This window comes from Neomonachus schauinslandi, chromosome 1 (genome assembly GCF_002201575.2).
Source record: "Neomonachus schauinslandi chromosome 1, ASM220157v2, whole genome shotgun sequence".
In the NCBI taxonomy this organism is placed as follows: domain Eukaryota; kingdom Metazoa; phylum Chordata; class Mammalia; order Carnivora; family Phocidae; genus Neomonachus; species Neomonachus schauinslandi.
This window is the reverse complement of record NC_058403.1, coordinates 44,604,850-44,621,881: the sequence shown is the minus strand read 5'-3', so window position 1 is coordinate 44,621,881 and position 17,032 is coordinate 44,604,850. Positions and strand designations below refer to the sequence as shown.

Sequence of the window (17,032 nt, the reverse complement as noted above, 5' to 3'; positions counted from 1 at the left end):
TGAACAAAAACCTCAGACTTTGTCCTGAGGTTTTTCCTGCTTGAGCCAAGTAGCTCATTGTTCATTAAAACAGCATATCTTTTTTCAAGAGTAAGTAGAAATGACTTAATATTTCTTTTGTGCATCAGGATTTCTTTTCCCCAGGAGGAGGAGAAGGTTTGGAATTTAAAATTCTATCCAGGGACACAGAACGTTGGGTTTCCTCAAAGGCCCACCTTTAACATCTAGGACAAGTTGATCGCTGAGATAGGAGCTGATGGTTCCGTTTCTGTTCAGCTTCCACTTCTGCCGGAACTGTCCGTGTTCGGGCCACAGAGCCACTTTAGCCCCGGGGGTGTCCCGGCCTCCAATCACATCAAGGCACGTGTCACTGGCCTAAAGGTTAGGAAGCAGATTGGCAGTACTGTGTTAGCTCCAATCAAGTGAACTGGGTCCCTTCCCTTTACACGACTCTGATCTAAAAGAGAAGACTATCCAGCATAGTTACAATTTCACCAACTGCTGAAGTTGTCTTTAGGGCAGCGGAGGGACGTGGTACAGACACAGACCCACGGAAGTAGAGGTGCATCTGTGAAAAGGACACCTGCATCTGACAACAGATGGTCAATGAAGGTTTGCTGAACTACAATTAAATGTTAAGTCTCTGTTGGCATAAATGTATCAGGTGGACCACGGTTTCTTTTTTTACGTAGGCTCCACACCCAATAGGGCTTGAACTACGATCCTGAGCCAAAGTCAAGACTCGGATGCTTAACTGAGCCCCAGGCGTCCCTGAGCCTGGTTTTCATATAAAAGCATCAGGTGATGTTCCAGATAGCCAAACAATAATTACTTTTAAGTGCTTTTCATTTTTGTTGATGAGAAAAAAGTAGAGAATCCGTTGGTGACATAATAAAACTGGTGTTCTATTCCCCAGAACATCAAATGTAATGGAGGCATCACAAAGAAATGTAAACTTTATTTTCTAAGCTTTCTCCAATAACTACTTCACTGGGTACTGTGAAAGTTTCAAGATGTTTAGAACCACAAAGACAGCTGATTTTATCTGGGCCACAGAGTAAGGAATGTGTCCACAAGAGCACACCGTCCAGTTGGATCCAGTGAGTTGTCTGTCACTGGTTTTAAAACATCATTTAGGCACAGCCAAAGTATGTGATAACCTTAGTGTTTAACTTTCAAGTAGAAATTGAATTTTCTAGATGAAAATTCTGAGTCCATTTCACTTAAAAGCTTTAGTAATGTAACGTGGCATATTTATACAGTCCTGCAACCATTTCTAGGAAGTTGCATTATTTTATAAAGGCCATTTGATTTCGCAAAATTCTGGCCTCCAAAAGAAAAAAAAGAAGGCCCAAAGGTGGGATGCGGTGTCCGTGGGGTGGCTGCTCACCTTGGATTTAAAGAGTCCTCGGCAGTAGTGCCAGATCTGAGTTGTCTTCCCGCTGTAGGGAGAGACGCACACGGATGTGGCCCTTGTGTCAGCAACGTTGCCAGTGACCGTCAGATACTCATCCTGGGCCCGGTTCTTTATCCTGATGTACACTGCAGGCTGGGACGGGGAGAAGCGGCCATTTACAAGAAGGACTTGGGAATCTGGAAATCAGGCTATAAAGAAGGCAGGCTGAGGCAAGGGGTGAGGGGATCTAGCTTATGCAGTTTCACTCTGCCTCCCTTTAGCCAGTATGTATGAATTACTCTTTTTCTATTGACAGACCTTAGACCACTGAACACAGAGGTTAAGTTGTACAATAATCTCTATTACACTTTTCTGAAAAGTATACCCTTTTGGAAGCGTAAAAGGTAATCGTTTCATCTCCTGGAATGCCATGTGGCAAGGGGTGGTGCAGCGTCCGGACTTGCTGAGTTTCATTCGGGAACCACGGTGTCCTCGCTGTGCTGGGGGAGGGAGGGGACGAGCAGGAAGGCAAGATACGGCCCACCCACAAGGCTCTCACAACAACCTAGCAAACGCTGCAGTAACCACGCACACTGTTTGAGCTATGGTTAAGCGCCAAATGCCGGCTGTGGGAGTTCTTGAAAAACCCAGGTTAAGCTGAGGGCCTGAGCAGCTGTGGTAATGTCTGTTTGTGGACCTTTACACTAATTCAAGGGAAGAGACCATTGTATGTTTAATCGTAACAGCTATTCAAAAACTGGGTAACAAAGAACTTTATCCCCTGGGCCTGGAATACATACCTGAAGTTTTCCAATAAAATATTAAATCTAGGACTTGCCTCTAAGGAATAATGGTTAATATTTATTGAGAGCTTAGTGTATGTCAAGCAGTGTGCTAAATGCTTTCTGGGCCATTGTATTATCTAAGTTAATAACCAGAAGAACCCTTTAAGAAAGTCCAATTATGACCTGAATTTTACAAAGTTAACACAGATATGGGGAAGCCAGGTCAGCCTGCAACAAAACCATCCCTCTAAGCCAGGATGCTCTTCGTAAGGTTTGCTGAAACATACCAGTTACACTCAGACACCGGGAATAAGAGACCACGTCCAAAGGTGGCAGTGTGAATTAAGTCCAATAATGAAAGGACACCGCACAGGATAAAAACTCCCCAGAAACCATTCTTTAGCCTTAAGCCTCCCGTCTTCATGAAATAAAATACAGGACATTCAACATCCCCACCTTGGGTCATTATGTTGGCATCCCAATCAGAACTTTGCTAAATAATAACAACAAACTATTTACTGAGGAAGCACTTTCACTCTGAGAAATGTAAGTGCTATGTAAATGCAACAATGTACCATGGTAAGTCCACCATATTCTACTACTTTGAAACTTAGATCAATAGGAAGCCAGCTGAATTTTGGTACACTGCTGCCATGTTTGGCCTTTCAAAGGAAATAAACATGCTGGGACAAATTTTTATCTGGTAATTTAAAGCAGGTAAAAAAGACCTCTACTAGGCAAAATGTTTTAAATGTTTCAAAGTGCTACTTCCACATTCATAATGCAACAGTAATGTACTTAAATATCTGTGACTGATAATAAGTCTGTATAATTCTGTAAGTCTCCCACTGCAATTATTAATTTCTTGAGGCTTCAGTACATCTTTATTAGTTTCCTTACCTTGTACGTAGAAGAAAACAGGCGTGACCTTCACAGAGGACAGAGTTCCAATTATGTTAGGACCAAACGTCACAGTTTTAATTAAGTAAAGTACTAATTACCCTTATTACACACTTGTAGTCTGACTCTTTTGTCATTATACTTTAAAATACTGGTATGCATTATAAGTGCCTTAGTGACTTCCTAATTCCCAAACTCAAAGAGAATCGCATTTTAATTATTACTGAATTTCCAAACAAGAATATGAACTACAGCAGTAGCCGTAGCCCTACCAAAAAGGAAATGACCCATAATACTGTTTTAGAAGCCCAGAATTCCTTTGCTGGGTCTTAAAGCTGTGGCCTAAATAAACAAAGGCAAAATAATCTATAAAAATATTATTTTAAAATAAAATGTTAAACCAGAATAGGAATCAGATAGTTTCTAAAGCACAATGAAGAAGAATAACACAATGTTAATTGTCAAAAAAAACCTTTTATATAAAATTAGAAGCTATTGTTCTAGCTATCCTTTATCTCAGGACCCTGAACAATCGCCGAGACATCCTTCCCCAGCAAGGAACCACCTTTCAGAAGTAAGGGAAATAGTCTCAGCATCCAGCTTGGCTGCTAAAGTTCCTAATGACATAGGATTAGGCATTATTATATAGTTGGTAAAAGCTACACTGAATTCCCACTTCTGCCTTGCTTTTCCCCATGGCTTTTCAGTGGGATTACCCATCATCCCATGTGACAGGAGTGAGGAATAAGCAGTATGTGAAGGTCATGAAATCCTATACCACAAACTCTGCCAGGAAAGCCTGCTAAACCTTAGCACCCTCAGAAGAGCGTCTCTGATTCTCTCAAGGAACACTATGAATAATGAACTTTCAAAATAACCATAGTAATAATATAAGGCAGATGTTCTGTCAGACTCTTTCTATACATTTTTCTTATTCAATCCTCACAGCAATACTGAGAGGTAAGCCATGTGATCACTGTTTCACCAGAGGAATCGGATTCCTCACCCAGAGTCACACTGCTTACAAGAGGCAGGGCTAGGATTTGAACCAACAGAACCAAAGAGTGGCAGGAATGAGCACGGTGGGGGGTGGGGGGTGGGGTGTGTGTGTGAGAGAGAGAGAGAGAGAGAGAGAGAGAGAGAAGGGCAGCAAGACCAACTAGGTTAATTTTTTATCGGCTACTATTTATTTAACACTTAACACGTCCAATCTGCACATCGGCCTCAGCACTTACATCCACTCTGCTACCTTCAGCTCAGGACCCGGAATACATGGTGCCACTCTGTAAATATTGATCTTATTTTGGAGGAAAGTAGGGTGTGGTTGCCCAACACAAATTTTAGAAAATAAATCTGGGTTCAAATCTTGGTTCTGACACTTGGATGACTTTTGCCAATTTGCCTTACCTCTCTGACCCCGATTTTCCCATCTGAAAAATGGGAGTAACAACTCCTACCTTAAAGGGCTATTGTTAAAATCAAGTGAGAAATGTTTCTAATTAGAATTCAAATGGCATATCCAAAGATCATTGCACCCGACAGCAGGGCTTGGGTTTTTCACCTTCTGTGAAACTTCCACCACTCCATACATGCTCATACTTCCTTTCTGTAAACCAGGCATTTTTGATGGTTATACACTGTTGTGCGTTTTATGGTACCATTTTGAGTTGGAGTGGTTTTACCCAATAAACACGTAAGCTCCAATAAAGCAGAGATCATGTCTATCCCTTAAATCTTCCATAATTCTTAGCCTCATGTCAAATATCCCTTTATCCATTTATACATTCGTTCCTTCATTAAGCAAACAGTCCCTGAATCCTTAAAATATGCCAGACATGGTGCCAGATACTAGGGGTAGAGCTGTAAGTAAGATGTGCACAACCCTGCCTTCCCGGGGCTGGCGGCAGAGTGAGAACATGCCCAGTCCAACCACAACTGTGAGGTTACAAATCTCACACGGTGTCTTTGTAGGAAAAGAACCAGGTCTTTTAAGATCTAATTTAGACCAGGAGAGAGGATGAAAGAAGCACCCTGGAAGATGGGACACTAAAATTTAGAGGGGTGAGTAGAATTAGCCAGGCAAAGAATGAGGGAAGAAACTTGCAGACAGAGGGCACAGCCTGTATTAAGAGCCTAAGTAGGAAAGCACTTCGCACGTTGGTGGCTGTGTCATGGCCCCATTTGAGTGAGGAGCAGACCAGTGAGGGAAGAGGCTGGAGAAGCAAGGGGGCCAGAGCACACAGGCACATTGATGAGATCAGACTGTATCCCAAAGGATACAGAAAGCTTTTGAACAGAAGACCGACAAGCAGTAGGTGTGTCATGAATACCAAGATCTATCCCAAGTTGTATGTAAGTAGAGGAAAAACTCCAAATACTTAGAACTAGGGCAGACTCAGAGTTCATTGTTTTCTTTGCTTTCCACAGAGCTTATGCTGTTCACTTTTCCATGAAAAGTCAGTAAGGTCAGTAAGACTTTGGACTCAAAGCTAAAATCCAACATCGACCTTAGATACAACTTAACGAATTGGTTAATGTCTCTAGGATTCCTCATCCTAATCAGAGCCCCCTGTAATATAAATGTCAAACTAAACAGTCAATATTTCAGATGCTATGGTTCATGACATTTCTACTAGAAAAAGATCCAAAAAAGCTATTTTTAGATCTTATGGATTTTTTTTTTTTTTCCCTCCGCTCCTTACCTGCTTCATAGGACGGAGGGAACCAATTGTTTTCCATCCACTGAATGCTGTCCAATTGGGGATCTCATTAGGCTCAAGTAAGATTTGTCTTCCTAAGAAATTGGATCCTTCATAAGCTATCCACCTATGTAAGACCAGGAAAAAAAAAATAGGGTACTTAAAAATAAAAAGCAATACCTTATCAAAAATACCTTCTTTTATACAAAGTTCATCTTTTAAAACTTTTAGGTTTATAGTTATTTTTTTTTAAGGAAAAAAAATATAATGGAAAAGCAGGAGGGACTAGGTGAAAGCCCAGTGCTCGGGGGCTCAGAAGATTTCCATTCGATTAGGATTCTGGTTTCTAACCTGCTAAAACAAGGTTCCTGCCAGGTCTAAAATTCTGTGTTTCTTTGATAATACTTTTTTCGTAACAGTTTAACCTTCACAGACAGACCATAGCCTCTCACTGTTTCTGGTTACACAACACTCTTGGTCCCACTCCCACTCTTGGGCTCATCCTCCCATGTGCTCCGGGCCCCTCCAGGCAGCTCCATGACTTCTCAGACACACCTCCTTCCATCATTTCCCCAAGGCCACCATGGATAGCTTAAAATTATCCACAGAAATCCCATCTTGCTTCAAGGCCCAAGCTCTTTTGCAAATCCTTCTCAATACCCTTGCGGCCTTCCACTTGGACCAAGTTAGAGCATGTAGAAACGTGCAGGGAGGGCCCTGAGGTGAGTCTTGAGCTCAGAGCTGCCCCCATTCCTTAACTGACACCATCTGTGTTCACTCCACAATGGCACGCTTCACAGTTGTGACAGAGATAGGATGGCCAACAAATTGAAAACGCCATCTGGTCCTTTCCAGAGAAAGGCTGCCGAGCCCTGATGTAGGTGGTTATCAAGCTGAATAGCTAAGGGGAATCGACTGGGACTTCCAAGAGGATCTGAAATTCTCAGGACTCTGGTCACCACAAACAGTGCTTTCGGAACATATGTGTGGAAGATGAGGTGGCTACCTTGCTTGGTTCAGACAGAGCACCCTGTTCCCCACACTCAAGATCAGGCTTGGCCTGGTTTTTCATGGATGTATGACAGGACAGATGACCTTACCTCCACCCCTTCTTGCCTATACACATCTAAGCCAACAGATTGGTGCAGAGTCAGGACAGCATGACCATGGAGATGCTTACCTATCTCTCCAGCTGTGTAGACTTTTTAAACAGGCAGGGAAATTTCAGTTATAAAACCTAGGCAAGACTTTAATAAACTACACTTCTCTCTATATTAATCTCAACGAATTCCACAGTGGAAAAGCATTAAAGCTTGACCTTCATTATAATCACAAATCACAGATATGGGATAATATGAGGATTAAACAAAACTTGTCACTGAGGGTTGCTGGCTGTGCATTAAGTCATATTCTGAGCCATCTGTAGCCTAAGAAAATCTTTGGACAGCCTTCTCTATTCCTTACTCTGTGTTCCCATTCTCTTAACAGAGAATCCAGAACAGGGAGAGTAGGTGGATAGTAAGCTAAAGAGAAGAAATAATGTCAAGGTAAAACAGTACCAGTTTTCTACAAAAGACTGAAATAAGCTGGTAAGAAATTACAACAGGTAAGTCAGTAATTATCAGTTCCACATAGGAAAATAAAGTATAAAAATGCTGTGAAAAGTCCTGTATCACAGGATGTAGATTTCAATTCCAACAGACTTAGTTAAGTGGTAAGTAATATACTGGTATATAGTATGGCGATTAATATGCTTAGACAGAGTAGGTCAATTTATGTTTAAGAAATACCAATGTCAATTGCTTTGAAGAAGAAAAATTAAATTGCTATACATGTGAATAATTCAAAAGCCATTTATTATAACAGTTGACTTATTTTTCAAATCAATTTATATTCTTGGCTCTCTCTTATGTTATCCCCAGATATTTATACAAGCAGAGTTGATTATCACACAATTTAAAAGTCATAAGAAATAAAAACAATCATCTTTACATTAATCATCTAGAGCTATGTGTGTTTAGTTGACTTTTGGTACCAAACAGCAACAGTTCAGGAGGAGGGGCAGGCTTCCATGCCCACGCTCTAGAAATGCCCTGAGGCCTTCGAGCCTTAACCTCAAGGCCCCTCACTGGCAGGCCTCATACCATTTTTGTTCTAAATAAATATGCAAGTTCATACCTAATTTATGTGTCCATAATTGTTCATATCTTTTTGTAAAGCAGTCTCCCAAATTGTGTAAGTGCAGGCCCCACACACCCTGGATCTGCCCCGACAACCTAAATGAACAGCACCACTGGTGGGTAGGCCAGGTCCACCTCAGGATCCTCAGCATGAAAATAAGTACCTGGAGCAAAGAGCTCTAGAGGAAACAAGATGCCAAATCAAAAGACAACAAAACACTATCAGTCTTACAAACAGTCAGTTGTCTTAGGCAGGCAATGGTGTCAACCAAAGAAGCTATCGATTTCATTAGGTATCGCCCAAAAGAGAAGTGGGCTCAACTGGTTAAGGTCATCTGGTCTACCTACTCTAAGACGCATGCTCTGAACACATGGCAGCCCTTCTCCCCCAAAAGGGCTCCTCTCCCAGACCATGGCATGCCACTACATACGGGACCTGGTCCACGGTCTTATCTTACTGAAACAGAAACTACTATTATTACATTGAGCGAGTAAAGGAGTAATAGTGTCTTCAGATCACACAACAGCAGCAGTGGGGAAATAAAAAGCAACTGTGCAACTCTCTCCTAAAACACTGACTCAAACTCATGGTCAAGCCCCTGTCCCATACTTACAGTCCACTTTTTACCCAGACAGACTGGGTGTAGAAGTGCAGGTCCTTGTTCAGAACAGAGTTCACAGCCTCTTCTAGATGTAACTCTCTTCCTTCACAGTGTTCCAGAGCAAAAAGGCTAATGGAGGGTTCTTCAAAAACCTAAGAGCACAAAAAAGCAAGAAAGCATCATGGTACATGTTGACCACACTTCAGCGACCTCCCAGTCAGCACACCCGGTACTCTGAATCCACTGTATCCTCGAATGCATATAGTTTACTGCTCTACCCTCTAATGATGTTATAGCTAAAACTGCACCGGTGAGATTAAATTCTACTCATAATTTTTGTTTACTTTTTTGTAAATTAAAGTTCCAGAATAGCATTCTTAATCTCATAATGAAAATGGACACTTGGTTCCAATTAAGGTCTGGCTGTGCTGTGATAAGGACACTGTGGTCCTGCCAATGCTCTCGGCTGGCAACAGAATGAACATGGGATGGATTGGCACCGTTTCCCCAGAAAGCCAGAGCAGCAGTCATTGAGAATGCAACGCTTGGTGACTCTAGGCTCTTAAATACATTCGTAGGAGGAAGAAAAAGGCATTTTTATCTTAACAGCAACAAAAAGTCAGAATGCCCAGGGACAGGAGTGATTTTTACATGAGAAGTTAGTATTCCCCAACCCCTTGTGTCAAAGAACAGAATCAATTTTACTCTTTTTCATTCATCGGTATATGCAAGACACCAGGCTAGAGGACTTTTCAGGGATCAGAGGACAAAGCAAGGCACCATTTCTTGTGTTCAGGACATTAATAACTAAATTAGGAGCATTGCACAGACATGGAAATGGAATCCAGGGTAGAAAAGGATATGCCCTGTGAGAGTGCTCAGAATCTAGAAGACTAGATCCTTTTTAGCAGAAGGGAGCAGGAAATGGGGAAGCTTCATGGATGCAGATGCTGTGGTCTGTGAGCTCAGTTTTCAAGGAGGCAATGGGTTTGGACAGGCCCATGGAGAATGGAGGGAAGGCACTCTGTACAAAGGAAGGGAGACAGAAATGCATGGAGGAACATGTTAAGGGAACGGCAAGTAGACCCATTTGGCCAGAGTCGAGTCTGACAGAAAACAGTGTCAGGTGCCTCCACTGTTTGCTATGGGGTATTGAATTATCTGCTTCTCCTTCCACTGACAGGGCAGAGACAAATTTACCACCAACGGGGAGTCCTTGAAGGTTCTTGGATAGGGGCTTAGGAATGGGCCAAAGTGGAAGAGTGTCCTTCTTATGCTTCCACTTTGTAGAAAAGAAGGGAAAACTTATGCACATGCACACACATAATGCACACATATATACATGAACAACTTTCTAAAAAAAAGAAAAACCCATGAAACTACTCCTTGACTACCTGTCAGGAGAACAGGATCTGAGAAAAGAGACAAGTGAGAGCCAAATTTTTGACTACATGCCTTTTGTACTTTTCAAATTTTGAACCATGGAAATCTATTATTTATTCAGAAATTTAAGTTGGCGATCATTATGTACATTTTGCATGTATATTTTTCTTTAAATGGACTTCAGGAAATCTATCAAACAACACGAGTGAAGAAAAAAAAAATAAATGGAAGTATACAGGAAAAATACTCTAGTCCAAAGAAAAAGAGAGCCAGACCTAAAGTGTGTATCAGGGTGGGGTGGGGTGGGGTAGGGGGGAGGGTGGTAGAAGGTTAGGACAGGTGAATAAGGGATGGCCAGAAAAACTATCATAGTGATAAAACAGATATGATAAGGCAAACACATGGAATGAGCAGATACAGAAAAAGATGTGAAAAGATGTGGCTGGGGGCATGTGGTATAATTTATTATATATGAGGAAGTCAGGAGGCAAAATGTGCCCAGAAGCTAGTAACTTCTATTTAGGACTGAATGTTTTAATGCTGAGGTAGACACAGGATAATCTGAAGAGATGTGTCCACCAAACACTGGGCTGTTTGATCTGGAGGTCAGGGAAACAAATCCAATGTAGGCATGGTAAGTGTGGGGACTCCCAGCATCTGGGAATATGAGCCAGTCAAGGTGGGGGAAACGGAGGAGGCCAGAACTGTGCGGGGTCGGAAATATACCAGGAGAGGAGAGGAGAGCCCAAAGAAAAAACACTACAGAAGTCAAGGGGAAAGGAAAGGATAAGGAAGAGCTGTCCACAGTATCAGATACTCGTGCCATGTTGAGGAAGAGGGTGGCTGTGACGAGGCTGCCATGGTCTGGCGATTGGGAGGCAGCTGGAAGCCTGTCAGAGAACTCTGAGCGGTGCAGGGGAGAGGAGGGTGGGGAAAGGAGGGTGGACTTTAGGTGGTAAGAATTGTGGACTGGGTACATGGGCTATTTTTCAGAGAACTTTGGTGAAGAGAAGGAGGGAAATGGGCTAGTGGCCCATGCCAACATTTGTAGGCATGGTGGAAGGTGACAGGAGTGCGGGATAGAAAGCAGCGGGTACTGTGAGATAAGAGGGATGGTTCTAGGGAAGCAGTGAGTGGTCCAATCCACTGTTGCCCATCAGTTCAGAACCTCTGACTGGGAATCAGTCCGTGAGGGAAAAGAGCACTTGGCAAGGATGACATACAAGGAAAGACAGAAAAAGAATGCCAAAGAAATTTCCAGGTTTTCAAAGTAGGTACATGTATGAGTCATTTTCTCTTTAGGTTATGTGGCAAAGGTTAGCTGCTGTTGAGGGAAGGTCTGAAGTGTGGTCCCACAGAACTGTCTGCAGTGAGAGAAAAGCTGCCTATCTGCACTCTTCCACATGTGGCTACTGATGTGAAATGTGGCTTGTGTGGCCAAGGGACTGAAGTTGTTTACCTTATTGAAGTAAATATTAAATATAAACATTACAAATATAATATAAATAAGTATTAAATAACCACATGTGGCTAATGCTATGGTAATGGATAGTAATTAGGGATTAGAGGACGCTGGAAAAGAATGTAACAATCACTGTGTGCTGTGAGACAATAAGGGAAGCATAAATGGGCTGCCCAGGAGCATCGATTTTCCTTCAGTAAACACCATAAACTGGGTCAGGAACAGAAATTCATCTCTAGTCACTGAGTGACCACAGGCAAGATTCGGCACCTCTTCTGCTATCTGCAAAATAAAAACTGGAAGCATCCCAAGAGCTTACAGAGGAAATGTCCTTATAGGCATCCAGAGCAGCAGGTTAGAAATGTAGCCCAACAGCAGACTCTAAATTACCCACTAGAACTGGTGACTGAAGGTGGACGATCAAAATTCACAGATAAGCACCTGACTTTATTGTTGGATTTTCTCCAACATCTTCACCTTAAGCTTAAAAAAAAAAAAAAAAAAAAGATTTTCAGCTTACCGCTTTACACATCTGGTTGAGTTACTAATTAGTAAGGAAGGGCAGACAGGGCTCACAATCGACCATTAGCAACATTCTCCCTAGTAAAGAGTTCACTGCGGTAGAGTGACAGATGCCTGTATTAAAGGCATTTAAGACTCACATAATGTAACTGTTTTACACCCAAGAGGGGAAAAATTAAAAACTTACTATGAGAATGTAATTTAAATGCTAAACACTATTGTAAGAAAAATAGGACCTGTGTACATTTTTCTTCCTCCTTTTGCAAAATGCCCATAAAGACATTTTTTAAAAGACTGCCATTATCACTCAAACTGCATCAAATTCATTCCCCAATTTAAAGACGATCTAGCAATTCTGTGTCTAGGAATTTATCTTTAGGAAACAATGTAAAAATTGATGCAGGGGATCACAGAAGATGGGTTTTAAAATGATGATGCAAGGAGACTGAGAACAAAATTATAGAAAATAACTGAGACAGTATTTTTTATGAGTTTATATAAATCAGTAAAAATGCCCCACTGCTTCATTAACAACAATGGGATCATCATGTGGTCCAATCTACCAGACTTTTCATCTGAGAACATCTATTATTTCTAAGCTTAAAGTCATCCACCCTCTAGAGGTTTAATATATATATTTAACTTGATCTTTCTCTATTTAAATTGTTTAAATTTAAATGGTTTTTATTTACAAATATACTTAAATTTATAAATGCCCTTGATTTATAAATGTACTTAAAGGCAAGGAAGGTCAGCATAAGTGCTAACGTGGACTGGATGGTGGAGGGGGGCTGACAGGTAATCAGTCAGAAATAAAGAATGCTGAAGAACTATTTTAAATTCATACTTTTTTCTGATACATTTTCCAGACATGGAAGTAGGAATATACACTATTAATAGACTTCAAAACTGCAAACGACAGAATAATCTCAACTTTGCAAGGACAATAGGAAACACCAGACTTTAACTACAGTCTGAGCTCTACAAATGTCTTGGCCTCAGTCCATGTTAACTTAGAAGACAGCCAACCATTTGGGGCCAAAGGCTCTTCTTAGGTGTCAGCAGTAACAGGACATTCCTGCTGGGTCAAGTCTAAGCCATGCAAAGATCAGACACCTTTTCTAAAAAGAGGACATAGTTAAGAAAGAAAAGGAATACTTGAACAAACTGTATACAAGAACTTTAAATAAGAAAAAAAACAGGGCGCCTGGGTGGCTCAGATGGTTAGGCGTCTGCCTTCAGCTCAGGTCATGATCCCAGGGTCCTGGGATCGAGTTCCGCATCGGGCTCCCCGCTCGGCGGGGAGCCTGCTTCTCCCTCTGACCCTCTCCCCTCTCATGCTGTTTCTCTCTCGCTCGCTCTCTAAAAAAATAAATAAAATCTTTAAAAAAAAAAAAAAAAAAGAAAAAAAAATGCTACATCAACTAAAATACATTTTAAATGACAGTACCAGTAATAACTAAGATATAGAGCACCTTCCAGTGTGCCAGGCATTACAACCCCTTATCCATAATTCTGAAACCCAAAAAGCTCTAAAACCCCCATTTTTTTCCCTAATTCTACTGGCAACAAAACCTGACCTGAATAAGTGGAAGGCTACTTATAATAGCTCTCCAATATGTGTAGCTATAAATATGTTTGCTACAGCAATAGGAATCAGTTTAATTATGAGGTGCTTTGGGAATGTTTCCTTAAAGGCTGTATGTGAACCATACCACTGTTTAAAAGGGGAAAAATCCCAAATCCCAAAATACATTCAGATCAGGGGATTGTGAATTTATTCACTTATTCGATCCATTCACCTTCTCACCGATGAGGGTGCTATTTTTACCCCCACTTTACAGATGAAGAATCAAGGCACAGGTGACACACAGTAGTGGGAGAACCGGCATCTGAGTCTGGACATCATGACCCCAGAGGCTGGGTGCTCCACTCCTACACCATGGCTCTAACATATGCTGAATACCTGTGATTTTAATGTAGAAGAGTATTTCCGACTGGCGTGTGCGATTTTGTCCGGAGCACTTGACTCCAACTTGCTCAGCTGGGGAATATATATGACCCCTATTCTAACCTCCCCCCTTTGGCTTAAAAAGTGTGTCAGCCATCTGAACTTGAAGTTCTGAGATCCTGGTGTGAGTACTCTGCTAGAAGGACTACATTTACGTCAATATATTTTTAGTATGATTGGAAAAATTTTTTAAATCTAATTTTTGACTTCAGAGAAAAACTACAGATCTTTACTTTGGCAACTGTATAGTTGAGTTTCAAATCACCACTTACATGGAAAAGGTGTTGATAGTACCTTGGGATTACATTAATTGGTCAGACTCTAAGTATAACATACACTCTTCAAAACATTCAGCAATCAGCCACTGAAAACAGCCATATCCATACAGCCCGACAACACTGCTTCAGAGCAATCTCTGCCAAATGAACCACGGCTAAAACACTAAGTATAACTGAAATAATTAAAGAAGAATAAACATAATGCATACCTCTACCACCATTCCGTTCCAGAGCAATACCAAACAGTATGCTGGCAAAAAAGTTACGTGAAATGATACAAATTTAACAGAAGGCTCATAAACCTCTCATAAGACTCTAATCTAGAATCTTTTAAGTTTGGCCTACCAAGTTCATGGTAGTCTTGAGGTTGCATAGCAAATATTAATTATTGTCTGTGAGCTGTTCCATTACTGAGTGCTTACCATGAGCTAAAGGCTGCACACGTACTAGCTTGTTTATTTAAACCTCACATTTCATTAGATGAGAAAGTTGAGACCCAGGGTAGTCAGAAACATGCCCAGGGCCCCTCAGCTAATAAGTAAGGGTCTGTCAGGCTCCTAGACCAGACTCTTCACCAGTGAACTATAAATCGTCCTCAGAGAACTGCTTTCATTTGGCTTAGAAAATCGGTTTCATTATACATCTACCTAATTGTTTTTTTCCCCTTTAAAAAAAAAGTTATGATACATTTTAGAAAAATATATAGATGACCATGCACCCAACACCCAAAAGTAATAAAATTTTATATTTGTATTGAATTTTATAAATACATAAAACATAACAGGTAGAGCTGAATTAGAACCTCTCCTCCTTTGTAAAGGTAACCACTATGCTGAAGATGTGAATCCTTCCTGCTCATATTTTTATACTTTACTAATGGCTATGCATCCTTTGTTTTTAAGTATCACTGAAACTTATCTTACAATAACACCCTTTAGTAATACATGGATCTTACTTTTCATACATCAATGCTGCAACAAACATTCTTATTCCACCACCCTGCCCCATGTAACTGACCCTCCTTCCAAAAGCTGTGTATGAATAATCCCATTTCTTTGCCACTCAACCAAACCTTGGTGTTGTCATTCAAATGTTTGTATCTCAAGTAAGGTAAAGTTACCTAATTATTGTTTTATTTTGCATTTACTTGATCACTAGGTGAGGTTAAACATTTTTTGCATATCCTTAGCCATTTTTCTCTCTTCTGTGAACTGCCTATTTGTGTCCTCTTGCTAAGTTTTGAAATAGGTTTTTCTCAATTGATTTGAGAGTTCTTTTTATATTCTGTACACTAAACCTTTGCAGGTTTTATAAGGGCTGCAAATACATTCTCCCAGTCTGTGGCTTGCTGTGGTAGGCTGAATAATTAATATTCTCCCCACCCCCCCTCCCCAAATGTTCACATCCTAATCCCTGGAACCTGTAAATATGTTACCTTATGTGGTAAAGGGGACCTTGCAGATGTGATTAAGAATTAAAAATCCTGGGGTGCCTGGGTGGCTCAGTCATTAAGAGTCTGCCTTTGGCTCAGGTCGTGGTCCCAGGGTCCTGGGATCGAGCCCCGCATCGGGCTCCCTGCTTAGCAGGAAGCCTGCTTCTCCCTCTCCCACTCCCCCTGCTTGTGTTCCCTCTCTCGCTGTGTCTCTCTCTGTCAAATAAATAAATAAAATCTTTTAAAAAAAAATTAAAAATCCTGAGGTGGGGATATTAGTCTGGATAATCCAAAGAGACCTAATATAATCACAAGGATCCTTATAACAGAAAGGCAGGAGGGTCAGAGGACAAAGAGAAGTTGGGGTGATACACTTTGAAGACAGACAATGGCCATGAGCCAGGGAATGCTGAGGACCTTGAGAAGCTGGAAAAGGTAAGGAAACAGATTCTCCCCTTAGCATTTTCTGGAAGGAATGCAGTCCTGCCAGCATCTTAATTTTACCACACTAAGACCATTTAGACCTCTAGAACTGTAAGACAGTTTGTTGTTTTAAGCCACTAAGTTTGTGGGAATTTGTTACAGCAGCAATAGGAAATGAATACACTTGCCTTTTACCTTTCTCCTACTGACCTGCACATTTTGTTTTAAATCCATCCTACTCCATTATCGTTAGGTAAATTTCCATATTTTCTTCTAAGTTTTAAAGCTTGTTTTTCACATTTAGATGGCCATAATCCATCTGGAACTTATTTTTGTCTTTGGAGTAAAGCAAGATTCTAACTCTGTCTTTTTCCATGTAAAGATCCAACTGTCCCAACACTATTTATTTAATAGCTTCTAATATCCCCATTGTAATGCTATTTCGGTCACCTTCCAATTCCATTATTCATGTGAAATGCTCTCCTCTTCCACTGTTCGTTGTCTCTCCTTGCACCAATACCCACCATCTTAATTATTATTGCTGTAAGTGCAATATATACTTGGGAGGACAAGTGATCCTGCCTGTTGTTCTTAAAAATTATCTTGGCTATTTTGGATCCCTGTCTTTTCCAAATCTAGGATAAGCTTCTCATGTTTTCCCATCCCACCCTAAAAGACACTCTCCTAGAAAGAAAAAAGATTCTGTAAGCATTTTGCCTGAAATTGTATTAATTTGGAGAGGATATTGAGTCTTCTCAAATCTATAAAAGGTTACATCTCTTCATCTTTTAGGCCCTTCCAAAAAGTCTTCTAAATAATTTTCCCCATAAAGGACTTACTTGCACTGTGTTAGATTCTTAAGTACTTTGTACTTTAATCGGCATTTACCTTATATCCAAAAACTTTTTAAAACTTCATTATTAACTCTAACAATTTATCTGTACATGCTTTTGACAATT

At 40.8% G+C, this 17,032-nt stretch overlaps 1 protein-coding gene across 1 annotated transcript in view; it reads right to left on the bottom strand.

The window, feature by feature from the left end:
- Window positions 1-17,032, bottom strand: part of CRYBG3 (crystallin beta-gamma domain containing 3) — a 105,941-nt gene that overhangs the window by 2,384 nt on the left and 86,525 nt on the right. The window contains exons 19-22 of the mRNA XM_021687965.2: window positions 8,575-8,714; window positions 5,784-5,907; window positions 1,391-1,549; window positions 216-375 (exon numbers count right to left, since the gene is read on the bottom strand). Coding sequence (XP_021543640.2) covers window positions 216-375; window positions 1,391-1,549; window positions 5,784-5,907; window positions 8,575-8,714 — 583 coding nt within the window. The remainder of the gene's footprint in view (window positions 1-215; window positions 376-1,390; window positions 1,550-5,783; window positions 5,908-8,574; window positions 8,715-17,032) is intronic.